The sequence below is a fragment of the Desmodus rotundus genome, chromosome X (assembly GCF_022682495.2).
Source record: "Desmodus rotundus isolate HL8 chromosome X, HLdesRot8A.1, whole genome shotgun sequence".
Lineage (NCBI taxonomy): Eukaryota > Metazoa > Chordata > Mammalia > Chiroptera > Phyllostomidae > Desmodus > Desmodus rotundus.
The window spans coordinates 10,075,250-10,099,330 of NC_071400.1; the positions used below are offsets into that span (position 1 = coordinate 10,075,250).

At 44.3% G+C, this 24,081-nt stretch overlaps 1 protein-coding gene across 2 annotated transcripts in view; it reads left to right on the forward strand.

Annotated features, from left to right (window-relative positions):
- The window catches only part of SLC16A2 (solute carrier family 16 member 2), a 109,934-nt gene extending 88,353 nt beyond the window's left edge, over positions 1-21,581 (forward strand). The window contains exons 2-6 of one of the 2 annotated variants that reach the window (XM_053917431.2): positions 8,843-8,987; positions 12,032-12,482; positions 13,460-13,597; positions 16,487-16,715; positions 18,327-21,581. In XM_053917431.2, the coding sequence (XP_053773406.1) occupies positions 8,843-8,987; positions 12,032-12,482; positions 13,460-13,597; positions 16,487-16,715; positions 18,327-18,547 (1,184 nt within the window). In that variant the 3' untranslated portion in view covers positions 18,548-21,581. Of the gene's footprint in view, positions 1-8,842; positions 8,988-12,031; positions 12,483-13,453; positions 13,598-16,486; positions 16,716-18,326 lie in introns of both variants that reach the window. The other variant, XM_024555286.4, reaches the window with a different exon arrangement.
- Positions 21,582-24,081: the final 2,500 nt, after the last annotated feature.

A 24,081-nucleotide genomic window follows, 5' to 3' on the forward strand; every position in this document is an offset into this window, starting at 1 on the left:
AACATAGCTTGGTATGTATGAAGCACATGGTAACCACAAACCAAAAATCTACAATGCTATTCAAGAAATAAAGAGAAAGGAATCCAAACACCATAGTATAGAATGTCATCAACATACAAGAGAAGAGAGGAAGAGAATGAGAAAGGAATTGAGAATGACAAAAACAAACAGATAACAATTAATAAAATGGCAATAACTACATACCTATCAATAATTATTTTAAATGTAAATAGATTAAATTCTCTAACCAAAAGACGAAGGGATAAAGATGTGGTATATATATATATATAATAGAATATTACTCAGCCATGAAAAGAATGAAATCTTACCATTTGTGATAAAATGGATGGACTTAGAGGGTATTCTAATGAAATAAGTCAAACAGAGAAAGATAAATACCATATGATTTCTCTTATATCTGGAATTAAAAAAACAAAATAAATAAACAAAGAAAACAGCCCTGGCTGTTGTGGCTCAGTGGATTGAGTGCGGGCCTGCAAACTGAAGGGTTGCCGGTTCGATTCCTGGTCAGGGCACATGCCTGGGTTGCGGGCCAGGTCCCCAGTTGGGGGTGGGTGAGAAGCGACAAATTGATGTTTCTCTCACACATCAATGTTTCTCTCCCTCTCTTTCTCCCTTCCTTCCCCTCTCTCTAAAAAGAAATAAATAAAATCTTTAAAAAAAGAAAACAAGCTCATAGAGAGGACAAACTGATGGTTATCAGATGGGACAGCGGTTGGGTACTAGGTGAAAAACATGAAGGGATTAAGAAGTGCAAATTGATAATTACATCCAAAGAAACCAAAAACACTAATTCGAAAGAACATAAGCACCCCTATGTTCATGGCAGCATTATTTACAATAGCCAAAGATATGGAAGCAACCCAAGTGTCCACCAGTAGATGTGTGGATAAAACAACTATGGGACATTTACACAATGGAATACTACTCAGGCATAAAAAAGAAAACTTTACCCTTTGCAATAGTATGGATGGACCTGAGGAGCATTATGCTAAGGGAAATAAGCCCATCAGAGAAAGAGAAATACCATATGATTTCACTTGTTTGTGCATTCTGATAAACAATCTGAATGAAGTAATAAGCAAAATAGAGACAGAATGATAGAGACAGAATCATAGATGGAGAGCAGGACGACAGCTAATAGGGGAGGTTAGGGGGTGGAGGGATTGAGCAAAAAGGAAGAAGGAGTCATGGACATGGACAACAGTGTGGTGAATGTGGGGGGAGGGGGAAGTATAAGGGAACTAAATGATAATGGAAAAAATACAATAAAAACTCCAAGTAAAAGACAAAAAAAACCCCAAAACCCAAATTGATAGTACAAAATAGTCATGGAGTTGTAAAATACAGCATAGGGAATATAGTCAGTAATATAAAATTTTATTTTTATTAATTTTTAGAGGGAGGGGAAGGGAGGGAGAAAGAGAGGGACAGAAACATTGATGTGAGAGAGAAACATGGATCAGTTGCCTCTCACATGCACCCTGAATGGGGACTGAACCTGCAACCCAGGCATGTGCCCTGACTGTGAATTAATCCAGCGACTTTTCACTTTGCAGGATGACACCCAGCCAACTGAACCACACAGTCAGGGCTAGTCAGTAATATTTTAATAAATAAACATGGTGTCAGGTGGGTGCAAGACTTATTGGAGGGGATCACTTTGTAAGTTATATAAATGTCTAAGCAGTATGCTGTACACCTGAAACTAATATTAAATGTCAACTCTAATTGAAACATTTTTCAAATATTTAAAAGATAGAGATTGGCAGCATGGACAGAAAATTTTTAAAGAAATGCCCAAGCTATATACTGTCTGCAAGAAACTCACTTTAAATATGTATCTCCAGGGAATTATTCTGAGTGAAAAAGCCAATTTGGAAAGGTCACATACTATATGACTCCACTTATATAACTTTTTTGAAATAATATAGAGATGTGAAACATATGTGGTTGCCAGAGTTAGGGATGGTGGAAGAGTAGATTGGATGTGACTATGAAGGAGTAGCACGAAATAGATTTTTGTAGCGATAGAATAGTTTTCTATCTTGATTGTGGTGGTGGTTACATGAATCTACACATGATAAAATGATATAGAATTTAATACATATATTGTACCTATGTCAATTTCAAGGTTTTGCTATTGTAGCATAATTCCATAAGATGTAACCATTGTGGGAAACTGGGTGATGGGTTCATGCGATCTCTCTGGATTTTTTTGACTATTTCCTGTGAATCTGCAATTATTTCAAATTTTAAAAGGTAAAAACTAGGGAGAGAACCAAGATGGAGGCGTAGGTAGACACACTGCGCCTCCTCACACAACCAGAACTGACAGAAAATCGAACGGCAAGGAAGTCCGACACCAAGGAAATAAAAAATAAACATTCATCCAGACCGGTAGGAGGGGCAGAGATGGGCAGCCGGGGTGGAGAGGACTCGCGTTGCCGTGGTGGGACTGAGACTGGCGGAGTGTGGGACCAACGGGGCAGGCAGTCTGACCACTGGCAGACCCTGCGGCCCCACATTCGCACACAGATAAACCGGACAAATGGCAGGGAGCAAAGCAGACCGTGCAATCCAGGGCTCCAGCTCGGGGAAATAAAGCCTCAAACCTCTGATTGAAAACGCCCGTGGGGGTTCGGGCGGCAGCAGGAGAGACTCCCAGCCTCACAGGAGAGGTCGTCGGAGAGACCCACAGGGGCCTAGGGCGTGCACAAGCCCACCCACTCGGGAACCAGCACCTGAGGGGCCCAGTTTGATTGTGGGTAGCGGAGTGAAAGATTGAGGTCCGGTGGAGAGTGGAGTGGGTGCCATTGCTCCCTCTCTGCCCCTCCCCCACGTACAGCGTCACAGCAGTCACCGTGAAGCGACCAGCGTTACCCCGCCGCAGTGAACACCTAAGGCTCCGCCCCTTAAAGTAACAGATGCACCAAGACAAAAAAAAAAAAAGGTCCAAATGACAGAACACTTCAAAGCTCCAGAAAAAATACAACTAAGTGAGGAAGAGATAGCCAACCTATCGGATGCACAGTTCAAAACACTGGTTATCAAGATGCTCACAAAATTGGTTGAATCTGTTCAAAAACCAGATGAAAAAATGAAGCCTATGCTAAGAGAAACAAAGGAAATGTACATGGAACCAATAGTGATGCGAAGGAAACTGGGACTCAAATCAATGGTGTGGACCAGAAGGAAGAAAGAAACATCCAACCAGAAAAGAATGAAGACACAAGAATTCAGAAAAATGAGGAGAGGCTTAGGAACCTCCAGGACATCTTGAAACGTTCCAACATCCGAATTATAGGGGTGCCAGAAGAAGAAGAGGAAGAACAAAAAATTGAAAACTTATTTGAACAAATAATGAAGGAGAACTTCCCTCATCTGGCAAAGGAAATAGACTTCCAGGACAGTTGTCTCATTCTGTTCCAGGAAGTCCAGGTAGCTCAGAGAGTCCCAAAGAAGCTGGACCCAAGGTGGAACACACCAAGGCACATCATAATTACATTACCTAAGATTAAACAGGAGAGAATCTTAGAAGCAGCAAGAGAAAAGGAGACAGTTACCTACAAAGGAGTTCCCATAAGACTGTCAGCTGATTTCTCCAAAGAGAACTTACAGGCAAGAAGGGGCTGGCAAGAAGTATTCCAAGTCATGAAAGGCAAGGGCCTACATCCAAGATTACTGTATTCAGCAAAGCCATCATTTAGAATGGAAGGGAAGATAAAGAGCTTCTCAGATAAGGTCAAGTTAAAGAAGTTCATCATCCCCAAGCCCTTATTATATGAAATGTTAAAGGGACTTACCTAAGAAAAAGAAGATAAAAAATATGAACAGTAAAAATGACAGCAAACTCACAGTTATTAACGACCACACCTAAAACAAAAACAAGAGCAAACTAGGCAAACAACTAGAACAGGAACAGAACCATAGAGATGGAGATCACATGGAAGGTTGTCAATAGGGGAGTGGGAGGGGGAGAGGGGGGGAAGGTACAGAGAATAAGTAGCATAGATGATAGGTGGAAAATAGGGGGAGGGTAAGAATAGTGTAGGAAATGTAGAAGCCAAAGAACTTATAAGTATGACCCATGGACATGAACTATAGGGGGGGAATGTGGGAGGGAGGGGGTGGGCAGGATGGAGTGGAGTGAGGGGGGCGGGAAATGGGACAACTGTAATAGCATAATCAATAAATATATTTTTTTTAAAAAGGTAAAAACTAAACAGGTTATTTTTTAAAAATCTATACTAAAAAACCTAATACAATATCATACTTAACGGTGAGAAACAGGGAGCTTTCCCACCAAGATCAAGTATATGCAAGGATATTCCCTCTCACCACTCCTTTCAAACATCATAATGGAAGTTCTAGCTAATACTATACAAGAAAAGGAAATAACAGGTATACAAATTGGGAAGGAAGAAATAAAACTGGCTTTGTAGATGACACGATCATCTATGTAGAAAATCTGAACGTATCAACCAAAAAAACTCCTGGAAAAATCAGTCATTTTCCTATATACCAGCAATAACCAAGTGGAATTTGAAATTAAAAACAAATACAATTTACACTAGCATCCTCCAAAATGAAATACTTAGGCATAAATCTAACAATATGTACAAAATCTATATGAGTAAAACTACAGAACTCTGATGAACAATATCAAAAAACTAAATAAATGGAGAGATATTCCATGTTCATGCATAGGGAGACTCAGTATTGTCAGGATATCAGTTCTTCTCAGTTTGATCTATAAATTCAATGCAATCTTAATAAAAAATTCCAGCAAGTTATTTTGTGGATATCAACAAACTGATTTTAAAGTTTACACGGAGAGGCAAAAGACCCCAAATAGCTGACACAATTTTGGAGGAAATGGACAAAATTGAAGGACAGTCACTACCTAACTTCATGACTTATGATAAAGCTATAATATTCAAGACAGTGTATTATTGGTTTAAAAACAGACAAATAGATCAATGAAACAGATTAGAGACCCCAGAGATAGACTCACATATACATAGCCAAGTGAACTTTGGCAAAGAAGCACAAGCAATACAGTGGAACAAAGATGGTTTTTTTCAAGAAATGGTGCTGGAACAACTGGACATCTCCAGGCAAAAAAAAAAAAAAAAAAAAAGAATCTAAACACAGACTTTACACCCTTCTCAGCTGAGGACCTGGCCCTCAACCCAGGCATATGCCCTGACTAGGAATCGAACTGGCAACCCTTCAAGCCACACCAGCCAGAGCTGTATGTTTAGCTTTGTAAGAAGCTGCCAAACTGTTAACCAAAGTAGGTATACTATTTTGCATTTTCTTTTTTTAAACTTTTTAAAATTGTTGTTCAAGTACAGTTGTCTCCATTTAATACCTACCACTCCCCCTGCACCCCAGCCATCCCCACTTCCCACCCTTGACCCTAGCCCCCTTTGGTTTTGTCCATGTATCCTTTATAGATGTTCCTGAAAACCCTTCCCCCTTTGCCCCCATTATCCCCTCCCATCTCCCCTCTGGTTACTGTCAGTTTGTTCTTAATTTCAATGTCTCTGGTTATATTTTGCTTGCTTGTTTATTTTGTTGATTAGGTTCCACTTATTGGTGAGATCATATGGTATTTGTCTTTCACTGCCTGGCTTATTTCACTTAGCATAATACTCTCCAGTTCCATCAATGCTGTTGTGAAGGGTAGGAACTCCTTCTTTCTTTCTGCTGCATATTATTCCATCGTGTAAATGAACCATAGTTTTTTGATCTGTTCATTTACTGATGGACACTTAGGTTGTTTCCAGCACTTGGCTATTTTGCATTTTCATCAGTAGTGTATGAGATTTCCAGTTCTTCTATATCCTCATTAGTACTAGGTATTGCCATTTTTAAAAAGCTTTTTTAGTGGGTTGTAGAGGGTATCCCATTGTAATTTTAATTTACATTTGTTGAATTATTAATGATATTGAACATCTTTTCATATGCTTAATTACCATTCATATTGTGTGTGTGTGTGTGTAAATGTCTGTTCAGATCTTTTGCCCATGTTTAAATTAGATTGTTTTCTTCTTATTGGTTGTGAGAGTCAGCTCACACTTGGATTCTGAATACCAATCTTTTATCAGATGTTGTGTTGTAAATATTTTTCCCAGCCTGTGGCTTGCCTTTTCATTTTCATAACAGTATTTTTCAAAGAGCAGAAGTTTCAAATTTTTAAGTCTAATGTATCAGGTTTTTTTTATGAATGTCACTTTTGTAAATATCTGTGAAATTTTTGACTAACTAAAGGTTAGAAAGATTTCTCCTATACTTTCTTCTAGAAGTTTTTAGTTTTAAGTTTTACATTTAAGTCTATGAACCATTTGCATTAATTTTTGAATATGATATGACTATTAGTACTTACAAAGCTCTCTGACACATATCACTACATCTGATCTCATTAACAAAATCTTTGAGGAAGGCACATCAGGAATTTTAATTCCCATTTTACGAATGATAAAACTGAGGATTAAAGAAGGGCTGTGTGGCTTGCTCAAGGTCTCATAGATGATAAGAGGTGAACTTGCAATGTAGGAGATAAAATTTTGATGAGAGTTTAGGTCTCCCTGCTGTCCCAGGCCAGTACTTTTAAGAGCCAGGCAGCTAGGGCTCAAGATGGCACCCTAGCAACACAAATTTTCCCAGTGGGGTTCTGAAAAACTTATTAGGTACTGAAGTAAGAGACAAAGGCAGTCGGCTAGCCCTGACCTCACTCAGACTCCCCACCTTGGCCTCCACAATTGATGAAAGCTAGAAGCTGGCCTGGTGCTCTGCTCAGATGATACTCAATGATGCTTTTTGATAATGATGATGAAGACTTGGAATGTGTTCAGAGGAGAGCTCTGAAAGTAATAACAGAGTTAGAAATTAAGGATAAGAAGAAAAGTTAATGGAACTAAGATTATTTAACCTAGAAAAGAGAGGCCCAAGATGAAACTTGATAACAGCCTTTAAACAAACAAACAAAAACCGTTAGGCCTTCTTTCTGAGGGCTGAGCAAGGAGAAATGGGCTGGAAGAATGTTAACTAAAAGGAGAAATTTCTTTCTCTCTGGTGAGCTTTGTTACAGACACTTAAGAGCCTTTTTAAACAGAATAAACTCTTCTTATTCAGGTTTGGAGCCAGGGATTTGCCCAACATGGGCTCCGATGAAAAACTTTGGCATAATGGTCACATGACCCTCTTGCACAGTGTCTTTAGAAATATTTGGGTGGCTTCTGAACCTGTATTGTGTTTGTGACCTTCCTTACTCCTTAGTCTTAGCATCTTTAAGATGAGCCTTACCTTAGCTCTTGAAGGCCAAGTAGCTGAGTGCTTAAGGCTATAGATCTGGTTTAGCATTCCTGGAAGGGCCTAAAATGTAGACTAGTCTAAATATGACACCAATGCTTGAATCCCATTTTATATCTAGCTTCTGCTTGCACACCTCCAATGATGGGAAACTTTATTCATCCCAATGGAAGATACAAAATAATACAATTAATTTGGACTAGGAATAAGGACAGTAAGATTTGAGTCCCAGCTCTGCCACTTGATGCATGATCTTTGATAAGTTCCTTCACATTTCTGGACCTGCTTATTTACCAATAAAATGATAGTGGAGTGATATCTTTGTTTTAGTTTCTGTTGGTTTAACTGCTGTAACAAATGGCCTTCAAAAATTGGGTTGATTAAAAAGCTGTGGTATGTTTTATACGGTGGGATACTACTCAGCTGTAAAAGAGAAGGAAATTTTACCCTTTGTGATGCATGAATGGACCTGGAGAGTATTATGCTAAGTGAAGTAAACCAGAGGAAGACAAATACCATGTAATCTCACTTATATGTGGAATCTAATGAACAAAATAAACAAGCAAACAATGTAGAAATAGATTCATAGATACAGAGAACAGACTGGCTGCTGTGAGAGGGGTGGGGAGTTGGGGGGCTGGGTAAAAAAGGTGAAGCGATTAAGTAAAGAAAAAAACCTCATAGGCACAGACAACAATATGGTGATTACCAGAGGGAAAGGGGATTAGGGGAGGTAGACGAGGGTAAAGGGGGGATAAATGGTGACTTGGGATGGTGAACACACAATACAATATACAGATGATGTATTATAGAGTTGTACACCTGAAACCTATATAATTTTATTAACCAATGTCAACCCAATAAATTCAATAAAAAGTAGATGCAGCAATTAAATTCGATGGTTTAAGGGACAAAACATTTCTCTCTTTCTTATGTATCATTCAGAACAGGGATTCCTTGTTGGAGAGGGAGGGGGAACTTTGCTCAATGTAGTTATTCAGGGACCCAGATAGAACCAATGGCAGTTCTGCCAGTCTTAGTACATGTCTTCCAAGGTCATTCTGCATTTGTAGCCCATCAGAACACAGAAACCCGATAGGACATTTTTATGGTCCATGTCTGGAAGTAGTGTTTATCACTTAACCACATTCTGTTGTTTAGAATTCATTCATGTGGTTTCACTAAACAGCCAAAGAGGCTGAGCAATGTATAGCTGTGTGGTAACTAGTTAGGCTTCATTATTTGCTTGATCTTTAAAGCCCCCCTGCCTCAGTTCTCAAGTTCTGGATGTGTTTATAAACTAGACTCTTCATTCTCACATTGCCCTGCTACAAGTACTTTGAAAATTGCCAAAGCTCTCTGGCCACTAGGGAGTAGCTAGCTGGCAGTACAGGCCAATACAATGCCCCTGTGAAAGGCCAGAGAAAAAGAATTGAGATACCAGTCATACCACCAGATACCACATTAAGCTAAGGTATCTTTGTGCTTGTTTTCTCTGCAGCATGGGTAGGAGCCCTCTCAATGGGCATGATCTTCTTCTGTTCTCCCATTGTGAGTATATTTACTGATCGTTTGGGCTGCCGAATCACAGCAACTGCGGGTGCTGCTGTCGCTTTCATCGGCCTCCATACCAGCTCCTTCACCAGGTAAGGCTAGGAGTTGGTGGATGCCTAAGCCTGAGGGTTGGCCTCTTTCTGGACTTCAACTAGGGACATTCTTCTCCTTGCAGAATCTTCTGTCGTCCTTTTCATGCAGAATAGTCATTGTCCAATGGGACTCATCTAGGTAGGGTCCCCAGGGCCCATTGGTAGGGAATATCCCCAAAGAGGACACAAGAGTTCCAAAGTGGTAGGAGGAGTCTAAGTTTGGGAGTTTATACAGTTGGGCCCATGTCCAGTTTTGGTCACTGAATGGATATGGAACAATTGTTGAGTACCATTCCCCTCTCTGGGCCTCAATTTCTATATCTCTAATATGAGGGGATTAGGCCAGATGGTCTTTTTGGCTCTCTTCCAGCTCTGCCATTTTATTACCCTGCAATGTACCACACATCTCATGACCTTATCTGCTTTCTTGGTAAAATGAGCTTTTAGAGTAAACTCATGTGGACATCTACCATTACAGTATTCCTGAGGGAATCTAATGCTGAAAAAGAGGTCAGCTGAGCCCCAGGCTGTTTAGCATTTCTGGGCCCTTTCAGGATGTTTCTGGCTGCCAATGCATGGTTAGTTTGGGACAGATAAAGATTCATATCTTGGGAATGAGAAGGAATATTTGGCAGCATCCTGACTGAGGTACAAACCTAGCACTGAGCTACCCAGCCAGGCCTGAGCTAAAGTCAAACTCTGGTCCTGTTGGTTGCACTGGCAGAACTTAGTGCTAGGAAAGGAGCAAGCTACAGGTTCATTTTCTGCTTTCTGCCAGCCCTGCAGAAGCATGTCTGTAGTTGAGGGGAGAAGTGAGAACTGTCTACTAAAAACTGAGAAGTAGGGCATTCCATTGACTTTCTGCCAAAGACACTTTGGAAGTTATGGTACCTCCTACTTCCAATCTGCCCGGGCTGGTGTAGGAAAATACTGGCCTGGAGGTACAGTTAATTTGTCAGAGATTTGCATTCTGAGCTTTGTTCCCCAGAGTAGGACCATGGTTATGTTCTCTAGGTCTAACATTCCACTCACATCAGAGAATGATAATAGTGTTCTGCCACAATTGGGCCCTTTGAGGATGAACCAGATTTCTTTATGACTTGAGTATTTCTGTCTGCCCAGCTTACCCTACAGCAGAGCTTACATCTGTCCTACAATGTTTTCTTGAGCCAGTCCCACCTAATTCAGAGGAAAGGAAAACCATGTCCTACCTGGAACCTGCTCAGTCCTCTCAGGGAAGCAGCTCCAAACCCTTTTGGAACCTCTTCAGTGGTTGGCCTCATTCCTTCTCAGCAAGCTGGTATCTGGCTCCTTGTGGGAAGGAGCTAGGCCTCAGAAGCAGCTCCAGTCTCGGCACTACACAGCAGAGGCCTGGTTTTTAAGGACAAGAATAGCAAAGTGTAAACAAAATTAGCAACATACGGTTCCCATTCCCCTTGCAATCCACATGAGCTGTTACAGGAAGGGAAGAAGCTCAGGCATGTTTTCTTCTGGCACTCTTCTTTAGGCACATTGTAGTACGAGTTCTGTTCTCCAGGCCTCTAAGCCCCTTGCTCAACCCCTTTGCCTTTTCTGTGACAACATCTTCAAAGCCGGGAAATTTTCTGGGTGGCTTCACACCCAGTGGAAAAATGGTTCTACTTGTGGCTGGGGCTCCAAGTCATCCTTCCTGTTCTTTGAATCAGGACTCTGAATTCCTTTGGATGGAATGATGTGGAACAGAATGCAGGCAGGGCTTGGGAGGACTTGCAAGCCTGTTCAGGGGCCTCCTGTCTTGGGGTACAGCTAGAAATAGATCTACCACATAACACCCTGGGCAGAACCTCATGCTCTGCTGGTCTAACTCCTGTCCCTGAGACAAAATGCTTGGCCCGTGCCATCCCATTAAGTCCCTAGAATCTGAGGGGAGCAGGTCCCAAGGTATCTGGTAGAAAAGGAGCAGCTGGCTTAGCTATGTGTTCCAAGTGGAAACAACCCTTTTGAAACCAAAGCCCTTACTCATATCCAGTGAATACAAGCGGATGGAAAGCAATAGTAATGATTGCTGTGGTTGGAATCATGTGTGCCATCACCATATCATCCCTCAGCATAGGTCCAGTCTTTTTAGTATGACTGGCTCTTTCTATGGGGAGAAACTGCCTGACCATGGAGACTAGTAGATAATTAAGTTGTCAGATAAAAACTATTGCAAAATATGTGGAGGCTTCAAAAGAGAATAAAATTCCTCACTAGGTTGTGCCAATATTTTGGGGGTGCAGATGGCTGGCCAAGCTAACCTTTACATGGCCTTTTCCCTGCTGACCACTTTGCCTTCTGTTACAGAGGCTTACGGCCCCTGCAGGCTTAAGAATTTTAAGCCAGAACCTGTGTTACTTTGTGAGACCCATAACTTTTTTTGAAGCTCTATTTCCTGTCAAGCAGCTAGGTTATGCTGAGATATTCAGACTTTGGGTAGGTTGAGGATGGGCTATCTCTCAGGAGACCACCAGACATTCTCTGAAATATTAAGAGCTCTGAACATGGAGAAAGATACTGAAGAGTCCTATGGAGGGTCTCAACCTTCTAGGATCTTGGCTCCTTGCAGGCCTTTGTTGTTACTTGGGATAAAGCTTTGGCTACCAGCCAACCCATGCTGTCTAGGTGAGCAATAGGTGAAACTGTTCTCTCTAAAGCCCTGACTTACTCCTTGTAGCCCCTCATCCAGACTTTGAATAGGCTGGTTCTGACTTTGTTTTGAACAATTGTCTCTGATTGGGTGCTATGACTCAAAGTAGAGTCACACAGATCTGGAGTCAAGTCCAAACTTTGCTGATTCACAGTTATGCTGCTACCTTGGGTAAATTACTTCACTTCTTTGAGCTTGTCTCCCCATCTGCAAAATGGGGATCAGAAGGTTCTTCTCCTTGTCTGTTTTGAGGGTCAGTGGTAAGTGGGGCTGTGGGTTAATGATGGGAGGCATGCAGGTTTCAGGAGGGTAAAGGGAAAAGGGCAGGTAAATTTTCTGGTAAGGCTGCTGAGGATAGCTCTTGGTGTCTCTCCCACAGCTCATTAAGCCTGCGTTACTTCACCTATGGGATTCTCTTTGGTTGTGGCTGTTCCTTCGCCTTTCAGCCATCTCTCGTCATCCTGGGCCACTACTTCCAACGCCGCCTGGGTCTGGCCAATGGTGTTGTGTCTGCTGGGAGTAGCATCTTCTCCATATCCTTCCCCCTTCTCATCAAGACGCTGGGGGCTAAGATAAAGCTCGCCCAAACCTTCCAGGTGCTGAGTACCTTCATGTTTATCCTTACGCTGCTTTCACTCACCTACCGGCCCCTCCTGCCCAGCTCCCAGGACACCCCAAGCAAGAGAGGTGTCCATACCGTGTGCCAACGCTTTCTGGCTCAACTCAGGAAGTATTTCAACATGCGAGTGTTTCGCCAACGTACCTACCGCATCTGGGCCTTTGGGATTGCTGCTGCCGCCCTTGGCTACTTCGTTCCCTATGTACACCTGGTGAGGAATACCAGGGTGGGTCCACCCAACCTGGTCCCAAGAATCTGCCATTAACCTGCCTGAAGTGCGAGAGGGGAGGGGTGGAGGATATTGAAAGGGCAGAACTGAGACCTTTGGGAAAACAGACAAACAGTAGTTGGAGACACTCAGAGTGGGAAAGAGGACAGGTTGAGGGAAGACTTCAGTGGGAAATAAGGGGAGTTCCTTAGGGAAAAGCCCATGCCTGAGGTTTCTCCCACTGATAAGTCTAGATGGATAGATTTTCAGGAGAAGATAAGCATCACTGGCGTGGAGGAGACTAGCCCAGATGACCAAGGATAGGGTTGTCTAAAAGTGTGTTCTATGGAATGTTGGTCTTTGTGGTCAAATGATTTTGTTTAGGCAATGACATATATTAGATCTCTTTAGCTTCATATTATGTAGCAATCTTTTAAAGGTACCAAAAAATCCTGCAGTAAACAAATCCTTCAGTTTTTGTTTAACCAGCATCCACCCAACTTTTGACTAGAACTGGGAGTTGTACTCTCATTATCTTCCATAGACCTCATGTTTCTTAAAACACACTTTTAGAAGTGTACCTGAAAGCTGGTGGATCCTTCTACCCTGGTGATCTGCTGTTTCCTCAGTCTGTCAGTTCTGGGTCCAGGAATGGGGAGAATGTAGGGGAACCATTGGATTTTCTCAGTTGTTAAGGCTGTATTCTGTCCAATAAGGACTTGGAAGGGGCTTGGAAACACCCATTCCCCTCAGCTGTGTTCAATAGCCCAGAATGTAGAGAACCAGGGAATATGCAGCCTTTTAAGTGCTTAGAAGCAGCCAGGGAGTTTGTCCTAGAGCTAGGGCTACAAGGAAAGTAGTTCTTATCATAGTGTAGACAAGTAAGCAGTAAAAGGTTCTGGATATGCCAACAGTTTATCAGTCAGCTCCTCTTCTTTCTCCTGTCCTGGGGGTTCTGATGCTATGCTTTTCAGATGAAGTATGTGGAAGAGGAGTTCTTGGAAATCAAGCAGACCTGGGTGCTCTTGGTGTGTATTGGGGCTACCTCAGGCCTCGGGCGCCTTGTGTCAGGCCGTGTCAGTGACTCCATTCCTGGACTTAAGAAGATCTACTTGCAGGTGAGTGTGGCCACCCTGTCCACTGTGGGGAGGAATACTGCCACAGATGCTACTTCATCCCCACTTTTTAGGATAGAATGGTAGGTAATGTCTTTGCTGTGCCCTGGGCCTTAGCTCGGACACCAGCTTGTACAACACAGGAAAGTCATTAAATTCTCTGAGTCTCAGTTTGCCTTGCTTTCAAATGAATATAATCATTCATGTTCTGCCTCTTTCATCAAGATGGAGTGAGGATCCAGGGAGAGCAGTCTAAATGGAACCTCTAGAACATTTTCAAAGAAAGTTTTTATTAATAATGGCTCTCCCATCTGAAAGAGGGAAAGTGAGGCCAGCAGTTAGATGCTGCCACCAGTGAGGGGTGATCTCATGGCTACCCTACACTCTTTTGGAGGGTTTTGGACATGCGTAACACCTTGTGGACCAGTGTCTCTCTCCTGTAGGCCCAGGGTGAGGTTCATAATCTCTTATACTTCCAGAGCTACTTGGCACCAAACACTGGCTGTTAAATGCCACCCTCTTCTTTGACATAAAAAAGTACCAGAAAAGACCAGACCACTCCCCTTCTCTAGGCCTCACTTTAGCCATTCGTGCAATGAGAATAATTCTTGCTTTTCCTATCTCACCTTACAGGTGAGGACTAAAACAATTATAGGCATGACCAGGTTTTGGGAAGTCAAAAAATCTTATAGCCATGCAAGGTTTTAATCCTTCTGATAGTGACAAAAGTACCCTCATATTGTGGGCAGTAGACACAAGAGGCCACTCTCTATGTGAATTGGACTGTGGGCTGGCTTGAATACAGACTACTGCTTAAGCTGTCTATCTTTGTCTACCTGATAGCAATATTGCCTTTCTGACCTGGCTCATTCATATTGCTCCTGCAGTTGAGTTTACTAGAAGATGCCCGAGTATGAAGCCCTGTGGAGGGGTAATGGCAGTCCCAGAAAACATGTGATCACAAATAATCCATCAGGAAGTACTTGAGTTCTGACTCCCCTTAGAAAGCCCTAAAATCATTTGAAAGGGGGCCTAACTGCACTCATAGCAGGGATTTCTCTATCTTTTGACAACCCCAAGGGTTTTCCTAAATACCCTCAGATGTCTTGGACAAAGTTTTCTGTTGTATTTAACTCTGTGTTAGGTTTTCAACAACTGGTGAATCTGCTTTGTCAGAGCTAGGGGTGCCCTTATGATTCATCCAGTACAATCTCTCATTGTACTGATGGATAAACTTACAGGAAGACCTACAGCCAGTTGTGGCAGAGCTGAACTCCTATGTAATGCTCTTTTCATATTCTACATTACCATAAGGGGTGGAAGGCAGAGCCAAGTCCCAGAGATAATAAGAGACTTAATTAATGTCCAACCAAAAGCCTATAATTGAGATAAACCAATTATGAAATTTTGAATTCCTGTGCAAATATCAGCAAGTGCCTTATCTGGGTGGGTTTTTACATTAGATTATGTGTGACTTTCCCAGCCTCATCCACATGCCACCCCTGTGTGTCTTTCCTGTCAGTATCAGCAGCTCCAAGATACCAAAGGATACTGAAAATCTGGGTAAGCTAGCACTGGGCCAGGGCTTTATCTTGAGAAGAGGCAGTAGCTCTTGCCTAGCCATATCGCTCATTTCTCACCACAGTCTCTAGGAGAGAGGTAGGGCTCAAGCAGCTTTTGCTTTCTGTTGAGCAGAGCAAGGTCCAATGGAAGCAGAAGAATTAGCTAGTCAGAAGCAGAACTAGGCTTAGGGCCCAGTGCTTCTGCCGACCACTTACCCTACCCACCCATCACTCCCTCCCCATTTCCACTCTTATTTGACCCAGTTTTACCACTTAGAATAATATAAAACAATCTTAGAATGTTGTAGCTGAAACAATCAACTTGGAGTCCAACTCCCTCATTTCACAAATGAGGAACTAAGGACCAGAGAGGGAAAGTGACTTATCTAAACTCATCCTGCTGGTGTCTCAGGCTATGAGCACAAGACAATGGATGAACTTCTTTCTCTTGAGCTACTGAAAATACTCTATCACAGGAATTTGCCCCCCTGCCCTTCTCCCTGGTACAGGACTGGGAGAGGAAAGGAGTGTGCACATAGCTTCATGTGTTCTGAAGAGCCATCCACTAGACCCTGTAGCTTCTACTATTGCAGAAGACAGGTACATGTGTCTGGTGTCAAGCCCCTGGACAGTCTGTTGGAAGGAAATGGTAACAACCTGCAGGATAGCCTTACTTTGGGCCAGTTCTTCAGGCCTGACTCTCAATTCCAAGAGGGATTTTTAATTTCCATACCTTGGCAGGGCCACATAGAGGATGTTAACAGGCAGCTAGATAAAATAGGTAGTAATTAAAGCTGATTGAAATCAGTTAATGGGGCCTTTTATGTTATATAGTGGTATTAGTTCTTAATTGCCATACCATTGTGGCTTGGTTGTTGATAGGTAGGTCTGGTTTTATCTTACAGTCATGCATGAATCTCCTAGGGAAGAAGCTGGGGTATCTGGGTTCTTATTCCTAGATTTTGCCTAAATATTCCAAAACAGCCTGGGAAAAGTTCAAAAGTCCCCCCAACAAAGAGATTTCCTCACATGGCATGGCCAGGACACTTCTTATCCTCTCTAAAAACCAACTGATGAACATAACAAACCCACTGACAGCAACAACATAGACTCACAGTTAAATAGGAGCTCTCTTAAAAACTTTGAATCCTTTAATGTAGGACTTAAAAGGTGCCTAAGTAACTATTTAGTCAAACTACTTTCTCTGTTGTCACCCTGCTGCCTCATTTTATATATGGTAGGAATGAGGCCCTGATAAAGGAGGTATGATTTACTATGTGATCTTGACTGGCAAGCACAACATGACCGACCTCAGGCCTTGCTCCTCTAGGTCATCTCCTTCCTGCTCTTGGGCCTGATGTCCATGATGATTCCCCTGTGCCGGGGCTTCGGGGGCCTCATCGTTGTCTGCCTCTTCCTGGGCCTGTGTGATGGCTTCTTCATCACCATCATGGCCCCCATCGCATTTGAACTGGTGGGCCCAATGCAGGCCTCACAGGCCATTGGCTACCTCCTGGGCATGATGGCCCTGCCGATGATTGCTGGGCCCCCCATTGCAGGTGAGGCTGATTCTACAGGGGCGGGGTATGAGTGTGGGAGTCCTGTCTTTCCTGGGTGGGTAGCTTTCCTAAGTACCTCTACTTAAAGTTCCCTTTCCTCTTATTCTTTGTTTAAGCAGCCTAGTCAGAGTGCATGAAACCCATTATAACTCTTAGTGAAAGAGACTAAGCACAGTATATGTGCAATGGATTCACTTTGGGGAATAGTCTTTTCATAGCTATATATCTGTTTCAGTGGAGTTTTATTGTGGGCAGCATGGCTGATTCCAAGAGGGTGGAGAGAGAAAGGATTTGGCCTTCTTGACCATTTTATTGATCTAGTATCCCCTTTCTCTTCACAGGTAAGTTATTATTTGCAAGGTATCTGGGAAGGAAGAGAAGAGAAAGTGGGCCCTGGTTTTATCAAGACTTAGAGACACGCCTTCCTCCTCTACTGGCTTCTGAAATGAGCCTGTAGAAGAGATTTGATTATGATCTCATCCCAGGACTGGGCTAGTGAGGCTCACTTCCTATAGGGAGTTAGCAAAGTGTTGGCTTGCTATATTTCAGCACTTCCAGTTTCTCTCTCCACTCTTCAAGAAGGACATTGTTGGTACCCCAGGAAACATAGGAAACAAGGAAAACCAATGGAAAGAGAACTTTATTTCCTTTCTTTAGGATTTATTGCAAATATTAATTTATGGGTTAGCTTTTCCTAGGTTGGCCAACTAGGCTAACTCAGCAAATATTCTTTGAACACAAATTCTGTGCAAGATGTTGTAAGGTCTCTGGTCATGTGTGACAGTGGCAAAAGCTTCTACTCACACCTTTGTGCCAATCACATTGCCCACTGGGAGAGGGGAGCCTCTACCCAGCCACAGATCCCAAAGGTGGGTTCCAGAATCCACATCCTTTTCCAATTTGCTTACCTCCTAAGCCGCACAAGAGCCTACTTGCCTTTCCTCAGTAGTGTTTCTGAGCTCATTCCTCCTATGAGGTGGTTCACATTAGCTTCTGAAGGTGAGCTGAGGAGGCCTAGCATCCCATGCCAAACACATACATGATATTCTTAACTTAGAGGAACCCAGAGGAACAAACCATATCTGTAACTGGAAGGAAGGATACACATACAGCCCCCCTGTTAGGGCAAATGGGAACTTAAGAGAAAGTGTAAGTAGGAATTCAACTGAATTGTTCTACAAGAACACTTTAGTCCAACTTTGGGGTGGGAGGGTAGGTCACTGTGGACCAAGATAAGCCTTGGCCATATTCTGTGAAGTTCATTCAAATTAGCTTCCCTCTTTTAAATTAAGTCCATACCTAGGAGTGACTAGAAGAAGTTAGCTGTAGTTTCATGAAAGTCACAAATGGAGAATTTTAAAAGAAGTTTCATCAGCTTCTTTCACAATCAGCATTAACTTCAAAGGCCTGCAGCTCCATTACCTTGGAGGAGTCATCTGCCTTTATAATAGAGGTTTAAATTATTACAACCAGAAGTATTTCAAGTTCCTTAGGTCAAGGTAGTTTAGGCCAAAATTCTCTGTACAGGTATTGTGATGGCCCCGAGAAGAGGCAGAAAGCACCTTTGGGTAGTAGGGCCTGAGCTTGACTTTTCTCTCTCAACTATTTCAGGCCTCCTCCGTACCTGTTTTGGGGACTACCATGTGGCCTTCTACTTTGCTGGTGTGCCCCCAATAATTGGAGCTGTAATCCTCTTCTTCGTCCCTCTGATGCATCAAAGGATGTTCAAGAAAGAGCAAAGGGATTCCAGCAAGGACAAGATGTTGGCCCCTGACCCAGAACCCAGTGGGGAGCTGCTGCCAGGCTCTCCCACCCCTGAGGAACCAATCTAATGCCTCTTCCTTGTCATTGTGTGCTTCTCTCCAACCCCTACCCTTTACCCCACCCTGCTCAGCATTTACATTTTTGCCACCAGCACACTTGTTCCCAAACCTATGCACACAGCATTTTAGCCACCTGACCATCCCTTTGGAGCCAAAGCTCCAGGTGTTCCAAACTTAGTAACCAAATTCTCTTCGTGAATGCCTTCAAACTTGCCAGGGTCCTTCTCCCAGGATCTAGAAAACCTTTGGATCACCCCCTGGCCTTTAGAACCTCTCCCTATACTTTCTAACCCCTGGGGGGGGGCATGGGGCCTCTTGGCCCCAGCTTGTTAGTCACCCAATAGAAGCAACTGTCAAAGGTGCTACTGTGTCCTCAGGAGCCTGGTGGGAAGACTCAAGCCTGTGTGTGCTGAGAAGCTCCTTGCCATCTTACTTTAGGAGCCACTGATGGAGGGGGTGGGGGTGGGTAGAGAGATAAAATGAGACAAGGAGCCTTGTTTAGCCTTAGAGTTACTGAGGGCTGTGGCTTCCCAAGAACTTTGGGTGCTGTTAGTTTACAAGTGTATAGATAGTCTCCCCATTATCTGGTTGGTTAACAGTCTGCCTCCTTCTACCCTTTTTCCTTTTCCCCCTCTACTTCCTCCTCATTTCTCTTCCCTTTCTATTTCTTTTTATGACTATCATAGACACATGGGTGCTTAAATAAAGGAGGGACCCAGAGCTTGGGCCAATCAGCCTTACCTTGGCCCAGCCCACCCCTACTAGTAGCATCAGTCCCACTCATCTCAGGCTGAGCCACACCTCACCTTTTGGCTCAAGCTGCTATAATCATAGACTGGAAGAGTAGAAAAACACATAGGGAAGGGGCCTTAAACAGCACTCACTGATTTTTACAGATTTCCCAGGCCAATGCAATCTGCAGACCCAGATCCCCATCCTTGTATCCATCTGTCAAAATGTGAAGAAATCCCTTTCATCTCAGCAGGCAGAGGAGGCCTGATGACAGGGAGATGGCATGGTATGGGGAAGGGGCAATAGTTATTGACCTGGTGAAATACTACTAACTCATGACAGGTCAGTATTTCCACCTTGGATAGACCAGGAAAGAGACTGTATTAGGGAAAATCTAATTCCTAACTTGGATCCCCAAAAGGTAGAGGCAGCAGCTACACAAAGGTTTGGACAGTTTCTTTTAAGAAGGTGAAAACTTGCTAGCCTTTACCAACAAATGTGTTCATCATGCTGTGCATCCTGGGTCACTCTGGTTGGCAGGCATTAAAGATGCCAGGAAAGGTAGACTCTGGACCACATTCACCTTCCAAAATAGCTGCCAGATGATTTCCTATGCCCACACTCTAAGCAACAGTCTTGCTATGTCTAGCTATCACAACTCACCTCATTAGGAGCTCAACCGCTCTCCTCACTCAGCCTCTTCGTGTCTGTTTCTCCCTATTCTGTGCCTTGGTATGTTGTGTTCCTATCACTCAAACTTTTTCTCATCTTCTTGCCAGGCATCCCTGGCTGTGACTTAGAGCTAATAGTAACTTGCCACCCCAAGCCAGGGCCATCCCAGGGTCAGGAGGATGAGGTTGATGCTTAGGGGCTCTAAAGAAGACAGTGGTCCCTATCCACGAGTTTTTCTGTTACAAATAGCCAGATGGGGCATTGTTGGCCTCTGATGGCTGAACCAAGGCCAAAGTCCTGATCCCCCTCTGTTGGTCCCAGTTTGGCCCTTATCATCTCATCAAAGGAAAACACACTGATTCTTGGCTCTGTGGGTAGGAAGGGGCCTAATTACTATCCTAATAGCTCAAACAGCAGTGGAACAGGAGAAGCTGGGCCTCAGGAGAGACCATTGAAAATGTTTGAGCACAAAAGCCCCTGCTTCCATTTCTCCTGCCCCATACCAACCAACTCACTAGAGAGCAGTTCTGCAGGGCCTCCTTTGTTGTACATGGTGTGAATAGCTCTTAAGAGTCAGGCTACCACCCACTTCTCTCCAGGTGAAGGAAAGTCATTCACAGGTCCAAAATCTGCCTTATCAGGTGTCACATAACACAGCAGGGTGTCATTTACTTCTACACACATGCATGTGCATGTGTGGGCTTGTTTGCTTTTGGAGAGAATATCGGTTGGCGAAAGCAGCACAGTATTAATATTTAGGGTATGATGCAGCCTCTTATGAATTCGTAGTCAAATCTAGCAGAATGAATAAAATTTGGGAGCTTGAGACCTGGTACATTAATTAAATCCTCAGAAGGTTTGGAACAAAATAAACATCTAAAAATCTAGCTTTGGTATGTAACTTGCCTACAAGGGTGAAATAGTTTTAACCTGGTTAACAGCAGGAAGTTTGGTTTCAGAAGTGACATCTCATTTCAAATCAAATTTCTGCCAGGGTCTAAATTCTCTATGAGAGCAGAAGTTTGAAAATGAGCTTCTTAGGGGTTTGAAGTTGGTCAGGCTGTTCAGGATTGGATTTTTAAGGGAGCTCTGAAGTGGAAAATGGTTACTTCACAAAATGGGAACATGACTGGCTAGTGGCTGAGTGGGCATGCAGGCCTTGTCAAGGTCACCACCTTGTTACAAACATTCCATGTTGAAAATTAGCAAAGACCTTGCAATAATGCAGTTCAAGCCCCCTTTCCTACCACTTATTACTGATGGGGGAACCTGAAGGAACTGGTATATCTGGCTTATGCAGCCAGGCAGCAACAGAAGACATTGACAGTGATGCAGAAGACGCCTACAACAATGATAAAGCTGGGGGTAACCTTCAGGTCTCCCAAATTTATACTGTACTTTAAATTGAAGTGGGAAAACTGAGGCCTACAGATAGGAGGAGGTTCATGCAGTTCATCAGTGACAGAGCAGGTTGACTTCTAATCCAGACCAAACCCTTCATTTTACAGATGAGAAAAATTGACCCAAGGAGGGAAAACTGAGTTGCCCACTTCATTCAACAACTATGTAATGAGTCAATATCCATAGGAGTGTCAGCAGGAACAGCTCTGAGTAAAAATAAAATCTGATCCAAGTCTGACTTTCAGCATATCCCATCTTTTCATGATTACTCTAACCAACTGACATACTTTTGGTATTCTCTCTTCCCAAGCACTCCAGACCTTCTTCATGCAGTGTTGGCCTGGAGAGCTGGTCCCACCCACTGCCCTTTCACCCTCAGAAACCAACAGGCACAAATAAAGTCCAGCTCCCTATGACCACGTAACTGGCAAGGGAGAGGCAAAGAGAGGAGACTAGTTTTTTGAGAGAGGCTGGTTTACCACCTAGCTCTTGGCTATTGTTGGATTCTCTCCTGACTCAGTGCAGACATCCTTAGTATGCCAGCCTCTTCATCTCCCACTGAGACTAATTATTTTGTCCTGCTGCCTGGCCCCAGGCTCTTGCAGCAAAGTTCAGCTCTCATCCCCTCCCCCAGTGGCCCTAGGGCCCCAGTCTGTGTTTGATCACTCAGGATCATTGCATTTCAAAACCATATGGAGTCCCATAATTTGTATGAGCATACGCTTTTCTCCAGGGCCTTTTCATGTCTGACAGCAGCTCCCTGCCACTTTACAGAAGCAGAGCAGGCCAGCTGATGGGTTACAGGTGCCCCCAACAAATCCCTGGTGTCTCACAGCTAGTACCTAGATGGGGTAGGTGCTGGTTTGAACCAGAGCCAGAAGTAAATTCTCAAATTCTAATAAGCTGAAATGTGGAGGAGACTCCAGAGGCACAAGGAAAAGAATTCCATACCCAACTCCTGCAGGGGCTGAGAAGGCTTTGCTTTAGAAGATTTTTTGATTCCTGTCTTTCAGCTCTCTCTAGTGGTCACCAAAAGCAGAGTTGCATGCCTGGTTTTAAAGTCATTTCAGCAATATTTTCTAAAGACCTGGTTTATGACAGTCACTCTGCTAGAACCCATGGATTTCAGGAATGATGGGAACAGAGGTAGAGAAAACAAAGAGAACAAACAGAAGGAGGAACTTATACTATCTTCTTGCCAAAATACTCTTTCCTCTTCTGGACCCCAGCGGCCCTGATCATACCAACCTCAGCTCTTTTGGAGCAGGAAAAGATGACCGTGCCTCTTCCAGGACAGAGGCCACAGCATTTCCCTTCTTCACCGCCTCTTGACTGGCCTCCGCGGGGTCAGAGCCACCCCGAAGAACTAGGCTCTTCTCAACGTTGGTTTCTTGCTGAGCGGGAGCCGGATAAAATTATCTCATTGCGCAAATCTAACAAGTGTGGAGTCCGCGTCCGGTTGGGGGAGGGAAGGGCATAGCTGAGCCCAGCCCGCTCACGCCCTGGCCAGTCAGAGACGTGAACTGTCAACACCTGTCTGGCGGACTCGGCCTCTGCGCTCCCTGGCTCCTACCATAGAAGCCCCAGGGATAGGGGCTAGAGACGCTCCGGGAGTGACTGCAACTCTTTTTTTACACTACAAACCCATCCTACACTGCCCTCGCAACTACTGGGCCCTGGGATACGGGGGTGGGGGTGCTAACGGGTACCATTTTCCACCAGGTCTCCATGCCCACTCCACACTCGGGGAATTCCTGGGGATGGAGATGGGGCTGAGGGATGGCGGGCCGAAAAGGGCCATGGCTGCTGCTCCTGGTCCTGCTGCTGGCCTCGGGTCACCTTGGGTGGAAAGGGGGTCGCTTCCGGGCCCTCCCGGGCCCTCCCTCCATTTCCGGGTCTGGGAGGGTTAAGAACCCAGGAGGCGCGCCATGGAGATACATCTGCCGCTGATACTCAGACGGGAATCAGGTCTGCTCAGGATAGGCACCTTTCCCACCCAGGGGAAGGGAGCGGGAAGGAAGGTGGGAGGGCCCAGTCCACGGCGTACCGAACTGTTAACCGAGCCAGAGGCAGCAGGTGACCTGTGTGCTGGGCTCAGCTGCTCCTTGATCCCCCGCCCCCAAGGCGCTGCCCTTGCCACTGCCACCACGGACTGCAGCGTGGCTGCTCGCTGGGTCCTGAGCCCTCAAGGGATCTGGGCTGGGCTGCTGGGAAACTGCCACCCTCCTCCCAACCAGATTTAGCCCCAAGGCCCCAAGGGCAGTGTTGCGCAGCAGCAAGTAAAGGTCCTAAGTGATTCCAGGCAGGAGGCCAACTGGAATGAGGGGACTGGGGGCATGAACTGCTTGTGGGAAATGCTCGAGTCAGAGTAACCATCGTCCTCCACCCTCATTTCCAACCTCCAACCCTAGGCTGGGCCTGTGGGGCTGCCTCCTCCATGCAGCTCAGCACAGTGTAGTTACTTCTGCCCAAGCACTGGCATACCCATTAATCTCCTTCCTCCCCAGTCACCATAAAAGCTGTCCTAGAGCTCCCAGGGACAACCATGCTGGTGGGAGCTCCCAACTCAGGCCCACTCCCACACCACACAGACCCCAGATCTGACCCAGTGAAAAGGTGAACTCCCCCAAGTACACTGGCTGCCCTACATTCACACAGGTGAACTAGCAGGACTTCCTACCAGGAATGGTAAGAAGGACCAGACTGACTGTAAAACGGGAGCGCATCAATTTGTCTCC